This window comes from Atta colombica, unplaced genomic scaffold (genome assembly GCF_001594045.1).
Source record: "Atta colombica isolate Treedump-2 unplaced genomic scaffold, Acol1.0 scaffold238, whole genome shotgun sequence".
NCBI lineage: Eukaryota > Metazoa > Arthropoda > Insecta > Hymenoptera > Formicidae > Atta > Atta colombica.
This window is the reverse complement of record NW_017259336.1, coordinates 368,647-389,291: the sequence shown is the minus strand read 5'-3', so window position 1 is coordinate 389,291 and position 20,645 is coordinate 368,647. Positions and strand designations below refer to the sequence as shown.

Below are 20,645 nucleotides of genomic sequence, written 5' to 3'. Positions count from 1 at the left end.
TCTCCTGTCATTTAAATCGTATCTCAGTATATAGAATTGTACAGTATATAGAATTAAACTTTTTTTGAATTATTGTACATAGAATATTCGCTCATTTTGAGAAATTGGATGTAATAACAATAAACAGCTTTTTACAGTTTTGAGAAAAAGTAAGCTTAAATGTTGAATCGTAATAGATTATTAGACAGACAAGATCTTTGAAAAGGGATTTTTTATCGCAAAACTTTTTTCACAATTTCTTCAAGAAAGAACATTAAAATGCGTCAAGAAACCGAATCACATGTAAAAAAAAAGACTATTATACAAAATGCAGTCATTGACACGTATAAATTTCCGTGCTTGTCTGAATAATAACATCGTAATATGTATCATACGGTTCGATCATACGGTTTTTCATTTCGATCGAAAACACTTGATATTATACGAATAATTGTTCGTTATCCGACTTTCCTGTCGAGCCTCAATTGCACACAGAAGGTCGAAAAGTCGATTTCGAATTGACCTCTACGATTTTTCGTCCATGGAATTTGGCAATGGTCGTTTTTTTAAGATTCCCAGATCTTGCACGTTCTCTAGGAAAGTCTTATGATGTTGAGCGACCAGAAGTGGATTCACAGTCTGCACGTCCTTCTTAAGCTCCTCCATATCCCTCTTGAGCTTCGCCCTCCTGTTTTGAAACCACGTGATCACTTGGGCATTGCTCAGACCCAGCTGAGCGGCGATCTCGTCCCTGTCGGCTGGGCTCAAGTACTTCTGATACAAGAATCTTTTCTCCAGCTCGAAGATCTGCTGATTCGTGAACGCGGTTCGACTCTTGCGCTTCTTCTTCGGCTGTTGGCGATTGTTGAACAGGTTTAAGTGATTGGCTTGTTCTGCAACATAAGAGAATAGACATAATTAGTTGTGTTTATATATTATACTTATTTAATCAATACATGACGTGGCGAATCGATACGTTGACTATACGGGACTATACTCAATTTAAATTTTTTTTACAATTTTATAATCAGTCTGTGGCTTTGTTATTTTCGAATAACATATCCTTGCCATTCGAATATAAAATAATGTTATTTTTTAATTTTTCAAGTAACTAGTGGGAAAATTATATTATTTAAATATTTGCAAAATAATTCATTTTACAAATGTGCACATGTACAATCAATCTTGCAATGAAGCAAAAAGTAGCTTTCTAAAAAGTAAATGGTAATCGATAAAAATAATTAAAAGATTGTTTTATGTATATATTATGTATATATTTTTATATATATTAATTTTATCGGTGATCCATACGGTTTCTCATGGAAAGATCTGAAAATGATTCGTGATGCCTTCGTGATAGCGCCGCGCCTCATGGCATCGATTATCGTGCACGCGGATAATGAATGAGCGAAGATAGACGCGGGTATTGCACAAACGAACCGTCGATTCAGCGGCAATTAAATGCTGCCGATAACAAGACCGTTGGTTCCGACGATCCATGTCTCTCGGGAACGCAATGCGATAATTAGCTACCGATACGAATAGATGAATTAAGATTTTATCGCTGATGTATGAGTAATCTCTCGCAAAGCTACATGGCGGAAAAAATTCTCCATGAAAACGCATTAGGTGTAAAATATGAGTTGTACGAAAGAAAAAAAAGGATATTGGAAAATTAAATGAACGTTTAGTGTCCGTATGCTTTATCGTTTTTCGCCACATACTTAACGTACGTTATAAGTAGTTAATTCCGCGTATGAGAATAAAACAAGAGATAGAAAGACTTGATAAGAATATATTACAGCAGATGGATCGGGCGTATAGATTGAGTTTCTTTATATTACATTTATTTATAAAGGTATCAATAAATATAGGATATACATGTTTATGTGATAATCAGGACAAGATAGTTATCAATTAATTTCACGAGATTGCCAGCAAGTAACACATGCTGATCAGAGATTGAAGCGCATATAGCAAATAAATGTTTTGTATGAAACAAAGATCACGTTAGGTATTATTTTTTTATCGCTCTTCTACTTTTTATACTTATTAACCTTCCAATGTATGGGTATTCAGATACTTATATTGAATTTTAACAGTAAAAATGTTTATTTTTGTGCATCAATTATGATGTCTCCAAAGTCCCACTCAATTTTAAACAATAAAAAACAATATATAAGGAATAGAATGATCCTAACACCTCAAAGCTAGATTTTTAGTGCTTAAATAATTCAATCTGAATTACTATATATGTACATGCATATATAAATAAAAAATAGTTTTGCATAGATTTTATTTCGTTTTCACTTTTACATTTTCAGCGGAAACTTTGTAAAATGGTGATAAAGGTAGTGAAAAGATAGTGAAAATTATATATTGATAGAAAAGTTATAACAAGTACAAGTAGTACAAGTTTGAAACAATTGAAGACATTAAAATAAATCTTTTAACAACACGCATTTACTTTCCTTTTATTTCGATCTTAGTTTACTTTAGTTTCTCAAAAAGATCTATGATATTCTTTTGTACAAAATGACATTGGAAATACTGCATATAAATGCTGTATATATGAATGCGTATATACACAATAATCGAAATTTTATAATTCCGTGATTGGAATATGCAAAACGAATCGAAATTTTTTCAGACGACCATCGTTGGAATTGTAATTCACGGAATCGTCTCTGAAGACTACAAATTAAATGTATTTTCGAGTCATGAGGAGGGTTATCCCCATAAAAGTATTACGCATTCGTTACGGTGCTCAGTCCACGGAATTCCGAGAGCCATAACTATGATAGTTCCCGGTTACCAGCTAAGGCTGTAGTTCAAAATGTTTCTACCAGACGTTCGTCTTTAGCTTCGAAGCGATTTGTAGTTTTACCAGATTAGATGTATGCGAATATAAATAATCTCATTTTATAATATTATATATACTGTACACGCAACATCTACTTTTAAATAGGATATGATGCATTCTGTTAGTTGATGTATGTTTTCTCTAGCTAACGTATCTAGACCAAAAATTCAAACTTCAAATAAATAATTGAGCAATTTATTCTGAATTATCGAAATATTTGAAATCACACACATACAAACACACATATATACACAAGCATGTTAATGCATGCGTATTTTTTATTATGAATTTTTTATACCAAAATATCATCTGAAAAAGTGCCACTTTAATAAGTTTTTTAAAAGTTTCCGTTCTATCAAGTTTATTATATCAAGCGCGGCAATTTTCTTAAAAATTTGTTTGTTATTATAAATTAATTAATTGTGTAGCCAATTAAATTATTCGTGCCTTATCTTATCGAATATTTAGCTACACAATTTATAATAACATAAAAGTGAACATTACAATCTAATTTTTCGAATACACATTTTAGCATTATCTGTCGAGATTAAAGCATGCGAAGAATTTATTTTACTATCTGCTGATTATCTATAGGTGATCTCTTTATATTAGATTAGATCATGGAAAACTATTCTAGCGATGTGTAAAGCTTGACATGAAAATTATTATATCGATTGGTTTTATAATCGTTTCCTCGCGAAATAGCCTAAAATAATTATCGTTCATCGTATCTTATTAGCAGATGATATCGCGTAATATTAATTTCTGTTTTATAATTTTGTTATGCTCGCGCTGACTCTCGGAATGAAGAAAGTAGTATCAATTAACGTCATTATCCAATAATCGGAGCGACCCCGTATATTTTTTATTTTGCGTAATGTTTACCAAGAAATATACGCAACGATCATTTTCGCAATGGCGTTAGCCATTAAGAAATAATCGAATGATGAGAGAGAAAGAGAGAGAGAAAGAGAGAGAGAGAGAGGGGGGGGGGGCGATGAGTCGTGGACAAAGTAGCCGAGAAGTCGCTCCAGGATCAAAGGCCGCCGCCATCGGTCACACCTGCACAACCCGACCGTACAGTCCACTTAAAAAATTTTCACTAACCGACACGAGCGATGTCATGCACATATAAGGTGATCGGACTTCTTGTTTTCGGGGGGACAGTCTATCTTATTTGAAAGAATGGTGTTGGCATTCTTACCATCTTAATCATTTTATTACGCTAATTGGAGAAAAGGGTACAACTGTGCTTAAACGCAATCCAAAAATACAGAGTAACACATGTTTCGTTTAAACCATAACATGTCCCGTTTTTCTAATAGCTGATATTTATGTATAGAGTTAACCGTTAGTCTAAACATCTCAGAATCTTGATATTTGTTGAAAAAACTATGAACATTAATTATTGATTATATTATATCTATAATTTTCTATTAGTATGTTTTTAATTGCGTTTATATTGAAAATATCTGATTAAATTGATGAAGGCATAGTAATTCTAAAAAAACAAAAATGTAATCAGTTCTATATGCGAGCAATATAGAACTGATGACATTTTTGTTGAATTAATATTAAATATACATTGAATGTTTAGGGAATATTCTATTTGCCGATATATTAATTTAGTTATGTTTACAACTGAAATCAATATTATACATAGATAGAAATATTGATAGCCGTAGCGCGCACACGGAAGAAAATTAATTGCCGATCTACAGACGTCAAGAAAATAATTAAAGAGGAGACTGTCAAGCACTTTGCCACGAAAGAGAGAGCCTTTCGCAAAAGGCGTATTAATTCGATTACATGTACGCACTACAACCCAAGTGCAACGTGTAATCACATATAAAAAAATGGAAAAAAAACTGTTAAAAAGATGAAAGTTTTATGATCATATAATACAAAAATATGCGTCATTTTTCATACAATAATTGCAATGTTGTATCAATATATTAATTTTAATTTTCTATTAACCTATTAATTTTAATGTTTTCTGTATTAATTGCAATTTTATATTATTCGTGGTAGATTAATTTAATTAATTACATATCTTTCAATCTCATTGCAATTCTCATTTACATCCATCATTCTCTTCGAGCCTAACAATTATTTATAGTTTCTGAAACCAGCGATTCGAGAACACATTGACAAATGAAATCGAAGACAAAGCGAATGAGAATTTTGCACGACAAAGATGTTGAGAACACGACGATGAAACGGTAAACGAAAGGACGGATGGACGGACGGAAGAAGCGTCGAGATATTAGTTTCTGCGGTCGGTCTCCGCAGAGATTTAATTCGTTTGATGTTCACGATTCGCCGCTTCGGCTGTCTTTTCGCAACTCGCGTCTCCTCTTCCCTCTTCCTCTTCAACTTTCCAAACAGTTTTAAGCCATTGTCGATGCTTCCTTTTCCGAAAAATTTTCTCACCCTTTCGTCAATAAACATTCCAGATTCTACAATTTTTTTTCAAAATTCCATATTATCTACGTTTCATTAGAGATGTAAAGTATTATTTACTAAAATATATATTTCTAAAATGCACATTGTACACATAAATCGTTAAATTTTATTAAGATTAGAGAAATTTATTATGATTTTAAATTGGAATTCTTTTAAAATAATAAGAAAAGGGATTAAAAATCTAAATTTTCTTTAAAGTGATATATAGATACCCACTGGAGAATTGTACAGAAATAAATTCCACATAAAGGGTAGCCGCGCGACCACCTGCCGTGCGTAAACCATATCCGTGTATGACATCTACTAGGGTCACAGATGGCGGCGAAATTCGCTTGATTAATGTGCTGACTTGGCCGAAAATTTGGTTTAATTACGTGAACCGGTATACTTTCATATATCTGTGCTTTATCTTCTTCCGAACATAATTTAACCGCTTTCATAATGAACGTAATAATTAATAACAGATTGATCCTTTTATGACTAAAGTGATATGTAGTCTCTAAAGAGTATACCAATTTTAAAAGGTTAAAAGCTCCGTAAACTATATTATGTGAGACATTTTTCGATGCAAAACTCACATTCTCTATAATTTGTAACTTATAGAGGATGCAAAAAAAAAACTGTAACAAAAATTTTCGTTATATAATTTCACTAAACTTTTAATTTTTTAATTATATTCTAAATTTATTTATTTTTAAATTTAATCTTTCTAGTCTAGAACTATAACTCGCAACTAGAGTCAACGAAAAAAAGATTTAGCTGAAATATCTAAAGAGTCTACAGATCCGAAAATAATTTTTTTAGGAACCAAAATAATAATGTAGAAAATTTAACCATAATGCTGCAAAAAGTTTTGATATTTTAAGAACAAGCTTGAGCATTTTACAATTATTTATATAATTATTTTGATAATTCAACAAAATTATTTTCAGATCTATTTAAATTTTAGATATTTCAGTAAAATCATTCTCTTTATGTACTGATAATCACGAAGAATTTTCTATCTAAACTTCATATCTGAATTAATCACAGCAAATGCAATCATGACAATAATTCTTCAAAGTGCAATATTTAATTATAAAAATGTATCTAATATAATATTTTTATTGTCAATTTACAGTTAAACTTTCTATATTAAAATCGTCAAAGAAAATTGTTATTTATTAGAAATTTTCTAATGAATAAATAATCTGTCATAAATGAAAATTATGTATCATGAAAAATATGTTAGAGAAATTTTCGAAACTTGATTTATCGTAGCACGATGGTACAGAGGAAAACAGCCGTAGAAGCAAACAGCACGATGCAAAGCGACATGATATGTCTCGCGAAAGACCAACAAAACCGTTGCGCGGCCATCTTGGTTACGCTCGAGCAAGATTCACTCGAGTAGAATAGTGACGGAGTTAAGAGGCGCGACGATCTTGAAACAGCTTAACTGGCGTCTCGTCGAGTAGATTATTCGACAACAGTTTCTTGTTAAGCTGAATTTTACGGTCAAACTGCAAACGGTCTGTGATGCAACAAAGAAAATCGTTACGCCGTTAACGAGTTCCGGTATTTCGACACATCCACTTTTCATTGCTCATCCGTTCAATACTCAAGTGTTGACAATTTTGAAATTTATTTACGATCATTTGCGAATTAAAGATTTATTGTTACGTTAAAATCAATATTTTGATATTAGAATTTTTAATTTTCATTTTATTGAAAAATTTTTGCCAATAACGATTTTAATCTGAAAATAATATATCCTAAACTAATTAGTATTACTATCTGTTTGGAAGAATGAAAAAACATAATTGTATACACATTAGATTGGTTACACGATGTATTAATTAATTTACCAAGTTAAAGAGTCCATGTAAAAATTCTCGGACAGATAATTTTTGTGAATAAATTATCTCTTATTATGCGAACGAACAGATTCCTAAGGGATCCTTTTCCATAGCGTGCGGAAATTTGATATCCGCGAGCGGTATATGCTTAACGGGTTTAACGCATTTATTACATTGCGAATTACAATAATGCTGCCAGACCAGAGGATCCTGGACGAGGATCTAGCACGAGCATAAATCGCGACAGTGCGAAGCGGCATGCCGAACAACATGTCACCGCGGCGATACCGCTGTCACGTAAAGAAAGATCGAAATAGGTTAACGACCGTGCACAATGCATCGCTTGAATTCTTCCCCGTAAATATATATATATATTCGTGACGTAACAGGTTCCCATCGTGCTTCTTGCCATTGTGGATAGTCTCTCGGGATATTTGACATCTTTATCGGCGCGCGGGGGTAAGTGGAAAAAAAAAAAATCAAGTCATTACATTGTCTTGATGTTTTTAACGGTATTCCTATACTATACGTTTTTACAAGTGACACTACCTGCCAGCGGCAACCTTTGTGCCATCATCAAGAGTAATTGAAACATAATTCTGTTACCGGAAAATTTTGTTCATTAAAGTGCTTTAATACTTTACGTTAGCGGTTCGATACTTTATGTTTATATCATCAGTCTTAGAATTATTCATGAATAAATTCCAATGTTCTAATGTAATTGGTTATTATATTAAAGTAATTATTAAGACTTTTTTCTCTGATCATTAAGACGAATGAAATATTGTATAAATATCAGTTATTTTTCTTTAATTAGCATCAGAAACTGAATTATTTAGGTAGCAAGTCTTTAATTTTATTTGTAAATTATTCGATTCCTCTTTAAGATAAAAATTTGAATAATTGATTTATTACTTCGTTTAAAGAAAATTAGTAAATATAACTTAAAAATTTGAAGAATACAGTTGTTTTTTTTTAAAAACGAAGGTAACTTTCATTCTTTAAATAATATTAGTTTCAAGATACTAGCTAATTCATCGAGATTAATTTATCACATTATTGGTAAAAATATAAAATATAAATTCGAATATTCAGTATATAGTTATAATGTTAAAGAAATTTCTTATAATGTTAAATAAATTTTGCGACAATGGATTATCTAGCAAAACACAACACTCTCGGCTCTGGTTGTTTTTGGTTCTTGGCATTCTTGCAATGTACATCGCTGTGCCGCCACACTGTATACACGCGGTTTATTATTCGCATGGCAAGAGGCAGCGTTGTGTGTCGCATTATCCTTTGACGCTCCAAGCTAGAAAACGGGGCAGGTGCGATTATTTCTGACGAATAGTTGGCGATTTATCGATCCGTACTATTAATTAAATCCTATAATTAATGACTTCTAAGTGTGTAGAAACGACGGGATATTTCGGAATCAAGTGGCGTTGAAAAAATTTAATTAAATGAGTATTTAATTAATCTTATATCTTAATACATGTCATCCGCGTGTCACTACTATAATATAAAAATAATTCATTTTGCACTTCAAAGTGATTCAAAATTAAAGTCCTCCGTCGTTTGTAATTCGTAATTTGCAAGACAATGTTGAACGTATTATACTTATCCACATAACTTTCCATTGTATTATTAAAGTATGTGCCGCATGCAGTTAATGTGGGAAATGTACGCAAAATGTCGCGTTATTCTCATATTTTAGTGATCAGTGTGATCATAATCGACTGTATTTAAAAAAATAGAGGAACAAGGCAAACCCGAAAGTATCATTTAATCATTTATAATTTAATTGTATTCACATATATCAGCTTTACTTTTATATTATTAAATCTCTGCTAAAGTATTATATATTTGAGACCGTCTTGTACATCAAATTATAAAATAAAGGGTAAAACGAGGTAAACCTCTCGACAGGGAATATACCCTATCATAAATATGAAAAAAATGACACTGTCACCAAATTCTGCCTGATTCAAATGAATTTTTGCAGTGGATAAGTGGATAATACATAGACAAATCATTCCAAATATCATTCTATAGTATTAAACCCTTTCGAGCATCCGAGAAAAGGTATCTTAAATTAACATTCCGAGTTATTCTGTACTATTATTACAAATTGTCGTATAAGAAATTGCAATCATTAAAGAAAATCAAAATTGTGGATCACGCGCGTGTGTCAGTGAATTAAATTAGAGAATAAAGGCTGGTCTTCTCTCGCTTAGAGATCGGACTGGCGCGGCGCGGTAAAACAAACGGTCGCTCGTGCCACACGTCCGCGTCCCGCGGTATTTCGCTAATAAGTCGTCCGCCCGCTACAAGTGAGCATTCGAAGAATATACGAAGAGACACGCAAAAAGAGGCGGGACTGTGACACCGTGGAGCAATTTGGAAGTGTCTTCCGTCGGTCGACGGTCATTTGTCTCCCGACAGCATCTCCGGGAGTCTCTCTTCTCTCCCTGCCGCTGTCCTTCCCCTGGCTCTCCTTCTTCGTGCTCCTGCCTCGGCTTACTACCCCGGCTCTTAACCCGAGGGGCTTTGCCCACATGTCAACGATATATTTTCTGCCGGCCCACAAATCGTTTAGCGGGTAATTTTGAAATTGGAACACTTATTTAGTCGTTTAGACCCAAGGGCATAACCGCAGCCCCGAGTTCGAGATTTATCGTTTGATTTTTCGCCGGTTTGTAAGCGCGACCTGCCACTTTCGCTTTCCTGCTCCTTCTTTTCCAACTTGCATCTCTGCACCGAAGAGCGAGCGACAAAGTTACGGCGTCGTTTATCTTGCGTTTTCTTATTACATTATTCGAGAGAAGCGACAGATCGTTAATGTGAGATCGACGAGTCGTCATTTGTAAGAGCGTAACGCGTTCGGTTAATTTTTATGAACTCGGATCGAAAACATCAGCGATTCCAAATAAAATTTTAATAAAACTTGAATTAAAATTATAATAATATATAAATAATTAATGTTAATTTTTTATTTAAATTAATAAAGTATTTAAATTAATAAAGTAAAATCTAACGCGATATACTTCTGTGTCTACAGATATTCAGATGTTATTTTTTTATTTTATTTGATTATTTCTTCATGTATTACATGTATTACATAATTTTCAAAAAAGGCAGTCATATTTTAAATTCTTATGTAACATTTCAATCTTTTATCTTCATAGAATTTTTTAATATCTAAGAAATACAAAAATACATATTTAACATTAGATTCTTCAATTAGAAATTTAACTTAATAAAAATAAAATTAAGATTGCAAGAAATTAATTGATTTTCTTATTTTTTTCTTCAATTCTTTTCCTCAGATTTTTACATAAATTGTTCGGTATATAATACAGATAAAAAGAAAACTTTTTTAAAAGAGAATTAAAATGGAATACACGTAATGCACTCACTCTCTTCCTTGTTCAAAGAAACCGCATTACCGCATTACCATTAATCGCTTTCGAAGCAATTCAAAACCGTCTCGGTCGAGTTATCGAAGTATAACGGATGCTTTTCGAATCGTCGCTTAACGAAGAAACGAAGTGCAAGAGACTCGTTTCAGCATAGAGCGTAAAATACGGTAACTCGACTGCCACATAAGGATCCCCTCGGGAATATGGCGTGTCGGCTCACACGCCACGGCTAGGCTCATAAAGACGCGTACGAAAGAGGAGAGGGACGTAGGGCGTGGAGCGAAAAAAATGCTTAGTGGCTTCTAATTGCAGAAGTGACGACGCCGTGACTAATGACCGGGAGACGACGTCCTTTGTCAGTCGCGACTAGACACTCGTCCTTCCATGAGGTGCGGACACGGGCCGTTTAAAATACCTGGAAGAAAAGTCACTTCCTTCGTTCAGCGACAAATTTTTCTTCTGCTTGTCTCAATTTTTGAGAACTCGCGCCCGATTTTATTTTAGTACGAAGAATGTTTCTCGACGTTTATCACCATGGAAAACAATTTTTATCGCTAGAGTATAAAAAAAGATTATCTTCAATTGCAGTGACAGATATACGCAAGTATGAGCTATTTATTTTAAGAGAGAAAGAAATTTTTCGTATATTTATTTCGTATTTTATTTTTTCAAATAAATAAACAAATTAGATAATATATATATATATAGAGTTTGATTTTTAATTTTTTAGTACTTCGGATAAGAAGTTTCAAAACAATTTAAATAATATTTAATCCATTTAATTACATTACATTGTTAAATATTGAAATTATTTTATACACAATCTAGAACAATATATATAATATTAGCAATTTATATCGTCTGTCTGCTTAAATTCTATATGAAATAATATACTTTAAATACCTTACAGAAAAGCTAAGCTATAGGTGCAGTTTATACGTGGTTGCATGGCATTAATTTAAATTGAAAATACCAACGTAGTAAAGTTTAATGCAATTTGTGTGGGGCGGCGTTCGCGAGGAATGATTCCGTGAATTTCGAGAACGACGTAACACACGACGTAATGTCGCTTTGAGATGTCTCTTTCGCATCTCTTTAAATAACAGCGGCTTCAAGGATCGTTTGACCGCGGTTCTCTGATCCTATTAACTCAGACTTCTTTCTCAGATTTTCATCTCTCTCGTTATGCATCTCTCTCCTCTCGTCCCTTTCGTACGTCCCTTTCGTTACCCCCTTTATCGTCTCTTACGTCTATTTCCGACGTCTCTGGTCCTTTACTCGCTTTTAGCAGCTTTGAAATCGTCGAAAAACAGGCAGTCAATTCACGTGCCGCTGATTAGCGTAATTACAAGAGAAATTCTTTAGCCTGACTGGATTGTCACGCTACCCCTTTTTTTCTTTTCTCGAGACTAACATCCGAGGCCTTCCGCCATTAGCCTCATTACCTTTACAAACACAATGATCCATATTCTCATCGCGCATTTAACGCTGAATGCGATTTCTCAACTTTGAATTCTATCTCGTATAAAGATCGCATAATACAAACGCGCAGTAAAGAAGTTTGTGCAAATCTAATGTAAATCTCGTTAGGGGCAATTACGCACGAGTGTATGTCTGTTGTACTTTAAGGAGTATATTTTCACTTGTACTTTTCAAAACTTATTAACAAATTACCGATTTCATCCTTCAATTTTTCCATTAATTAAGTATGATTTAATAAACTTAATTAAAAAAATCATTGATTTATCTTTTTTGAGATGTAACTTTTCATAAATTTGGCGCTTCTTCTTGAAAACTTTTTTTTTTTTTAGAAATATCGATTCATATTCGTATGTATTTAATCTTTCTCCTTTCTGAAGAATAATTATCCATCATTATTATATACATTTAATTTTTCTAAAGAAGAAATTATCATGATATTTAATTTTTTCAAACAAGGAACTATCATTGTTTTGTCTTTGGAATGATTATACATGCGGTAAGAATATGCACGAAAAATGTTTCGAAAGAGCGCCCAATTTATGGACGATCGCGTGTTCCGAGCACATTCCTTTAGGCGAGTCAGAATTCGGTTAGAGAATGTCGCGGTAAAGTACAGGTAAAGTTATGTTGAGGTGAGTCGGGTAGCGACACGTCCGGTACTTTCGCAATAAACGATAAGCGCTACTTTGATCAGGTGGTTAGGCACGCGTGCTAAGAAATATAGAGTGTCTAGAATCTAATACGTATAAGAGAAATAAGAAGGGAATTAGAGTACGAAACAAAAATAAATACACTGAGAAAAAAATATAATTAATTTTAATAAATTTAAAAATTTAATTCAATACTGCCAACTAAACAGTTACTTACAATAAGTAAATAATATTTGTTCAATAAAAAAATGATTATTAAATCAAATTAATATTTCTTGTATCAAATAAATATATCTTTACATTTAATAAATATTTAGTTGGCAGTATTCAACTAAATATTTATTAAAATTGACTATATTTTTTTTCATTGTATTATATAAAATCATAAAATATTGAAGCGTAGCTGTTGAGGCAATTGATGGAAAAAATAGAAGAAGAAACACTAGCAGAAAAGCGTTGTTCCGCAGAACAAAAAGATATCATACAACATTAAGATATATATCGCTTGATACGTAATCAGTGTCCGTATTCTATTACTCTCGTATTGTACGTGAAATAAATGCGACTTGGGGAACGCGAATAAACTAAAACGTCCCTGATGTGCCATGTACTTTAAGTACATGGCACCTTATACGCGCGCGACGAAGGGTCGCCTTGGTAAATCCACATCAGGGGTGAATAAGTCAGCTCGACTTGTAAGTCCGAGCGAGGAAGACGAAGGAGAGCCAACTGTTCGCGTCTTCATCAACGACACTGAGGTGGGGGACCACCCATCAGGAGCAATATCGTTTCATCAGCCGCTAATATCACCGCTTCGAGTGGTTCAACACCTTATAACGCCAGGTGGGACGTTAGTGGCGCCGCAGGAAGTCCTAATGAAGACAAATCTCACCCAAAATGGCGGCCGAACTTATTTCCTGCTCCGCCTCCTTCTCTCTCCATCTATCCCTCTTCGTTCGTTTCGTCCTCTTTCCATCACGGTCCCCTTTCTCCTTTGCGAATCAATTTGGCAGTGGTATTTTTACATTTTCCCCTCGCATGATTGAGATAAGAAGGGGACATGAATTAAAACGTCGATTTTAGGATTGAAGGATTTTAATTCATGCTTGTGGACCATATTATTTGTTTCAGTTAACGAGAAGATTCGATTTGAGGAAACTAATGAAATAAAATAAAGCAGGCAAAATAAGGCAGGCAGTGTGAAATTCGAATCTTTAATTAAAAAAAAAAATTGATTGTAAACATTTATATCGTCAAAGTATTAGTCTAAATTTTTGTAACCTGCGTATTTGTGCACTTCATCCTGAATTATTAAAAATATCCTGTTATATTGTGCTTTTCATGTCGCAAAATCAAACATCATTTAATCTCAATTAACTATATTAAGTATGGACATATGGAATATAAATAATGATAAAAAAAATAAATAATGATAAAAAGAAGCCTAATATAATATGATAATAATTCGAAAAATAGACTTGGTGAATAGAAATAATAAATAGAAATGGATAGAGATAAAAATAGATGACTTTTATTTAGACAACAAAGAACACGTTTCATTTTGTGATCTGGTATCATTAGTCGATGCTGGTAGGAAGTTACACAGCAGGAAACTTTTCGTAATCATACTATCATGTGTATTTGCATATGTAAGCAGGATTGTATGCGCGAGTACGATTCGAAGGCGATAGCCGCTGGATCGGCGCTGGTTATCGATCGCACATCCATCGCGTTACGAGCAGTACGGAAATAAACGGCTCAGGTGAAAAATCATAGGTGCCTTCGATCCGAATGAACTATCGCGAATCGACTGTTGGATATATCGCAGTTTACGTCATGTATTTGCATGTAAGGCCGATGTAGCGATGAAACACTTCGCGTTACAAAATGATACAGCCAGCAAAACGATACGGCCAAAATAAATCCTTGCAATACAATGATTTTTTACGAATTCCATTAATTTTTTACAAACTCTTTTAAATCGACAAGGCTCGCTGAAGCAAATGCTTTGGCATGTATTTTGAACACTTCAAATCTTTTATTTGTAAAATATAAATTTTAGAAACACTGAAAATGTCCATATATGTTTCTAGTCGTCTCGCGGAGCACACGTGTCCTCCCGGAAGTTTCAATTCCTCTGGGTGTAATATTCAGAACAGAAAGAAACAAAATCTGTAGGGTCGTAAGCGTCGAATATCATACTTGCTGCATAGCGATAGTTTTTTGGAAAAATAATTTCCTTCAATATGTCTTTTTCGAACATTTCGTATAATTAATGTATCTAGCAACTTGTGTGATGCCTAAAGTCTCTTTTTTCGGACATTTTTATGATATCGTTTGTCAAAGCTTTCTAAAATTATGAGTCATATAAATAAATGAACAATTAGATACAAAAATTTGGACGTAACTCGCGCAATAATGATACAATATTTTTTCTCGCAATTTTTTGATATTAAATATTTAAGAATAGAACACTTCCAAACGGAATGCAATTTATGACAAAAATAAAGATTTTATGCAGAATTTATTATTTATGTAGAATTGATCAATAAAAACACGTGTATGCGTGATAAAATATTAAAATATTTAAATGTAGTTTGCGTAGAGATTCAGACGCAGACAAAATGCTTTGCCAATTCGATTAACTCGCTACAATACCTCGTCTGATAGAAACGTCAGCAGGTAACGCTGGACCACCAACAATGCGGAAGGCCTCGGATGGTGAAAAGAGCGGTATCGCATTGCAAGCGCAGCTGCTATGACTGAACAAACGATAGAACGAACCTTTGAGGGTTAATGGCCATATAGAACGAAGATATTTCACAACATTTCTCGCGATGTATTAATTAATTAGATTATATATAATATAATATAATATAATATATAATTAGAAAATAATCAACATTAGAAATCGCTTCGAAATGTTTTTAATCGTTTTCTCCTCTTTGCCATTTGTCACTGATGCTTCTCTCGAACGATATACTTTCCCTTTTTCTCACGAAAAGGCTCAAAGATATCTTAGACAATATTATAATTTAAATTTAATGATAATCTCGTGAGATCTATAGCAACTCTCCTTACGATAAATCAAAGTATAAGGAGTTCGTATAAAGCACAAATGTAGAAAGGGAGGGGAGAGAGAGAGACTGTGCCGTACGATGTCGTCATTTACATGACGAACGTTGATCGTAATCATCGAGAGTGGGTCATTAGCTCCGGCATAAAATTAATAAACTCATAAACAACCGCGCGGAACATCTCGCGATAAGCTGAAAAAAATCCCGCCCGTAACGACGTCGGATTATCGCAAGACAATCGCGGAGCCCTAAGTTCAGGGTTCAAGGTCGATGACGACAACGACGATTACATTGGCTTCTTAATACAAAGTGCTTGTTTTACGAGACATTAATATGTCACATTGGTCGTAAACCGATTGGGTATTATGTTTCTTTTTTTTTTCTTCTCCCTCTCCTTTTCTTTCTCTCGCCTCTCTCTCTCTCTCTCTCTCTCTCTCTCTCTCTCTCTCTCTCTCTCTCTTTTCCGGCACGCGTAAATGTCGCTCAGCCGCGGGAATGACAAACGTCGCGGAGCAATGAAAAAGGCAAGTCGCGCGTAGCGCTGCACAATTAGCATTTATAACGTGGTAATGGTGTAGCGCGAAGTTATTGTTGCAATGCGCTCGCGCTCGCGCCTGAGTTAGCTGACGCGATGAAACTGATGATGCTGAATAATCACACGGTGAATGGACTTTTTGCAAGAAGTACGAAGCTTTTTGTGGTGCAAACGCTTGGCGAGTCGAGACCGCCGCTTGCTGGATTTTCCTGCGATATTTAACGTCAGAGGAATATATACGGTATACGGATGCGGATAATTTCGTGTTACGAGAAATTAGTAGATATGAATGTCATTAATGTCACTTTATCTCCGTGGCAATTATATTATATATAGATAGCAATTATATATATAGAAGGCTATTAGCATTGAGGATTATCATAATTTTAATTCGCGCATGTTTGTGAAGAATTAAAAGTATTTCAAGTTTTTAATTAACTTAACTAGACATATAAATGAAAGTTTTTTGTCCTCCTATTTACTTGATTTTCTAGAGGAATAATTACAAATCTGAAATCTATAAACGTTCGAATACAATCGTGAGTCTCGTCTTGAGGATTCCAATTAGAACAAAGGAAAAGAATTTTCATGCAGTTGAGAAACTGGTATTAAAAGTGCCGATTGAACTCAACCAATTAGACTTGCGGGCATTACGAGTAATGAACCGGAGTTTCTTGTTCTTTCATTCGCACCGCGCCGCCCTTGTTAACGTGTCGTTGACCGTAAATCCGACGGAATGGAATTCGCCGCGGTTCTGTAATGTTGTTGAATTTTGCGCCGTTACTAAATGGAATAAAAAGAAGAACTCTTAAACGCTATCACCGCAGGGAATCAACTGAATTCTTATTTAACGACGAATAATATTATCACGAAATGGCCAAACGAATATAACAGATGCGATAATGACGCTTTCAGAATCCCATCTTTATACCCTTCCTTTGTTTTTACGAGATCGTTAATCGTTAAAGAGCAGTGACGTAGTTCTGAAACTAAGAAACATGTCGTCATCGTCATCGGAATTTCACCTTTTACGCGCCGAACATCAGTCTTTGCTTTGCCAATGCAACAGTAATCTGCCAATCAGCTGTTGCAAAATCAGGTACAGAACGGCGCAAAAATTCTGTTCGGCAACACGTCTCATTTACTTGTAAAATAATAAGGATTATCGTTATGGCGGAACAGTTGCGGCCTCCGTCGCCGAGCTCTCCGTTTTAATGGCCCCGCAAGAAGCCACTGGAACGCAGATCTGAATTCTGTATCCGATCACCGTGAAATAACCGACCGGATCGGAATCGGCGTGCGTAGAGCATAATGCACGGTAGCACGGCCTTCCTAGTAGTACCGGCGATAAGCAGGTACAGGATAAGTTGGAATCGCATTAAGTCGGGTAGCACGGAAAAAGAGTTCTATCGATTTCACTATTACGTGCCGTTAATAATATCGACGACAGCCATTTCATCGGCGAGATTCGAAAGCGAGAGGCGTGTACGTGTGATATATCAGATATGACATTTTTTTCTTACGTTCCTTCTGCCCTGCGGAGCTACTATTCGAGAATTAAAGCCATAAATTCTCTCTTTGGAAAATGTGCACATGAAATACGGGTAAGTTTAACAATATTTTAATTTTAAATACTATCTCAACAAAAGTATATTCGGCAACAGAAAAATTATTTAACCAAAATCTGTTAAGTCTACTTTCACTCTTTTGTACTCAGAGAAATTACTAGCATTTATCAATCCTAGCGATATTCTTCTACTGTTTCTTCGACTTAAAGAAGAATTTATAGATTTATTACGTCAACGCGACAGAGAAATTATCTTTTGCTGATTGTGAGGAAAAGGAAAAAATACCGATAAACCGAACCAGGAGAGAAGAAATCTGAAACCTGCTTGACAACATGATTAGCGTTCAAACTTCTTATGCTCGTATTATGAGACGTAGGCGGAACATACGCATAATGAAATATAAGGTGTCTTTAAAGTCACACACTTCCTTTTGAATCGCTGGCAGATGCAAATTCAAGGACTATCATTTAAAGCTATCAATCTTTTGGCTCTGATCAATTTCAAGACGTTTCACATCATTGTAATTTGAACTCGATAATTCGAAGATCTCTGAGACCTAAAAAACACAAAAGATCTCGACGTAATTAATCTTGTAAAAGTATCGGAGAGAGTTTTATGTCATTAGTCTTGTAAAGCTTCGTCCCGTTAGACTGTTTTTTAACGTAAGCTCTTTGTTTCTTGGACGTTATTTAATGAGGCGATATTAACTACCTACGTATTTAATTATGTGTGTGGCAGACGAATAATATGAACGACATCTTTACGGAACATTGATTTCCTTTCACTGCCACTCCCGGATGCTATTGCTTATATCAGATATTCATCATTAACGTCATTCGATGATGGCGACTCGAGATAAATTCAAGAAAGACGGTTAAATATGCAGATATTAATTGCAGTAATACGATGACGTTCTCTATAAATAACGTTTTTCCATCAATTTCAATTTTATCATGTATCGAGGATGTTATGATGGTACGTAAGTGAAATGTTGGAGAAAGGGACACAATATTTCTTTCTGAACAACGCGGTAACCCTATCTTTCCGTAACGGAACACGCAAAAATACTTACGCATCCTTAAACTTTCTAATCATGCCCTATCATACCACATGATAAAAACATTCATCTTCTTATTACCCGTTTTACCTGATCTTGTTCCTCACTTCTTTGAAAATCATCAAAGCGAGGAAAATGATGGGAAAAGGGCGGTAACACGGAAAGAAGAAGTTAATGGCTAGACAAGCTTCGTGAGACTCCATCCAATGTTCGTCGCGCTTCGTCGAAAGAAAAGAAAAAGAAACAATGAAGAGGCGTTTCTTGATCGCGTTCTTAATTTCCTGTCCGATTGTTGCCAATCGGCCGCCTGTGCCTCTTTTGTGCGGTGCCGAAACTTCTCCTCTCGATCAGACCACCTCGAATTAATTAGGTTAGACCAAGTAAAAACTGTGCGCTCGTTCACACCTAACTTCTAAAGGGACGCACATCGGTGTATTGGCACAACAGAATTTTTGGACGAAACTTGTTTGTGTAAAATTTCACTCATCTCGTGTTCCGGAGCGTTGCTATGTTTACCAAGCAGTGCTCCTTTAATTAAAGAATAATTTCGGAATATCCTTTGCAACAAAAAAAATCATGAAAGAACAAGAGTAAAAAAACAAGTAGTAAATTGTGTTTTAAACTGTTTAAAATATGCTTAGTAAATCGGTGTTTCTAACATACCTTAAACATATTTTTTTATACTAGAGTTAGAATATGACAAAATATATGAAACATTAAAAACATTTTTTTTTAAATACAATGTTTTATTCTTAAAAAAAAACATATTTTGCCAATCCTGGAATTGAAGTATAATCGTAGTAATTTTCTTCAATTCAACCAATGTAAAAAATTTATTTCTAAAACAAAATTATATTTTATATTTTTATGAACGTTTATGTGATGCGGATATTTTTCTAAGAAAATATAGCTTTAGAAACATTTTTTATTTTATGGAAGAGCCGCCACATTGCGCGTCGCTCTTTCCTTTGAAATCGTTTTGCTTCTCTCTCATTTGGACTGATCCTCTATTTAGTTTCGTCGGCGCATGGAAGTACGGTTGACGATGCGCGACAAACAGTGCAGTCTAATTAGCAGCCGTCTAATCCGACTCACAGTGTAAATTTGCAGCAAGCCTAATCGTCGACAGTAACATGCTGCAACATTTCTGAATACCAAAATCACAAGCGATTAAAGTAGATGTGAAGAATTTGTTAAGCGAATGTATAATCGATTTTCGACAAAGAGCGAACTTAAAAGTCCCATACGTTGAAAAAAATATCTTCGGAAATGGGTTCTAAAGAATAATCGTTATAGAAAAAAAGTTTTTTTTTTAATTCAATGTCCTGTCAGTAAAAAGACTGTTGCTCTAAAAATGTCATCATGTCCAGTAAGAAGTATTTTGTATTTCTGTTAAAACTGATCTATTCAAATTCGTTAAAGTTCTGTATTGAATTTTTAACGTAATGTAATTATGTTGTTTGAATATTTTGTGTTTAAATTGATATTCAAAAAATTTCTTAGTTAGTCAAAATAACACAATTTATTAAGTTGAACAAAGAAATTAAAATAATATACTTTAAATTCTAAGCTAAATGAATTAAAACACGTGTTAATTTAACATATAAATATTAATTTTACTGAAAAAATATGTTTCCACAGTTTGCTTTGACACAAATTGTGTCAAAATGTTTAATTTTTTGTTAATTTTTACATAATATTTATATTA

At 34.1% G+C, this 20,645-nt stretch overlaps 1 protein-coding gene across 1 annotated transcript in view; it reads right to left on the bottom strand.

The window, feature by feature from the left end:
- Positions 1-446: 446 nt before the first annotated feature.
- Positions 447-20,645, bottom strand: part of LOC108688714 (homeobox protein Hox-B1-like) — a 53,618-nt gene continuing 33,419 nt past the window's right edge. Inside the window, exon 2 of the mRNA XM_018195071.1 lies at positions 447-872. Coding sequence (XP_018050560.1) covers positions 505-872 — 368 coding nt within the window. The 3' untranslated portion in view covers positions 447-504. The remainder of the gene's footprint in view (positions 873-20,645) is intronic.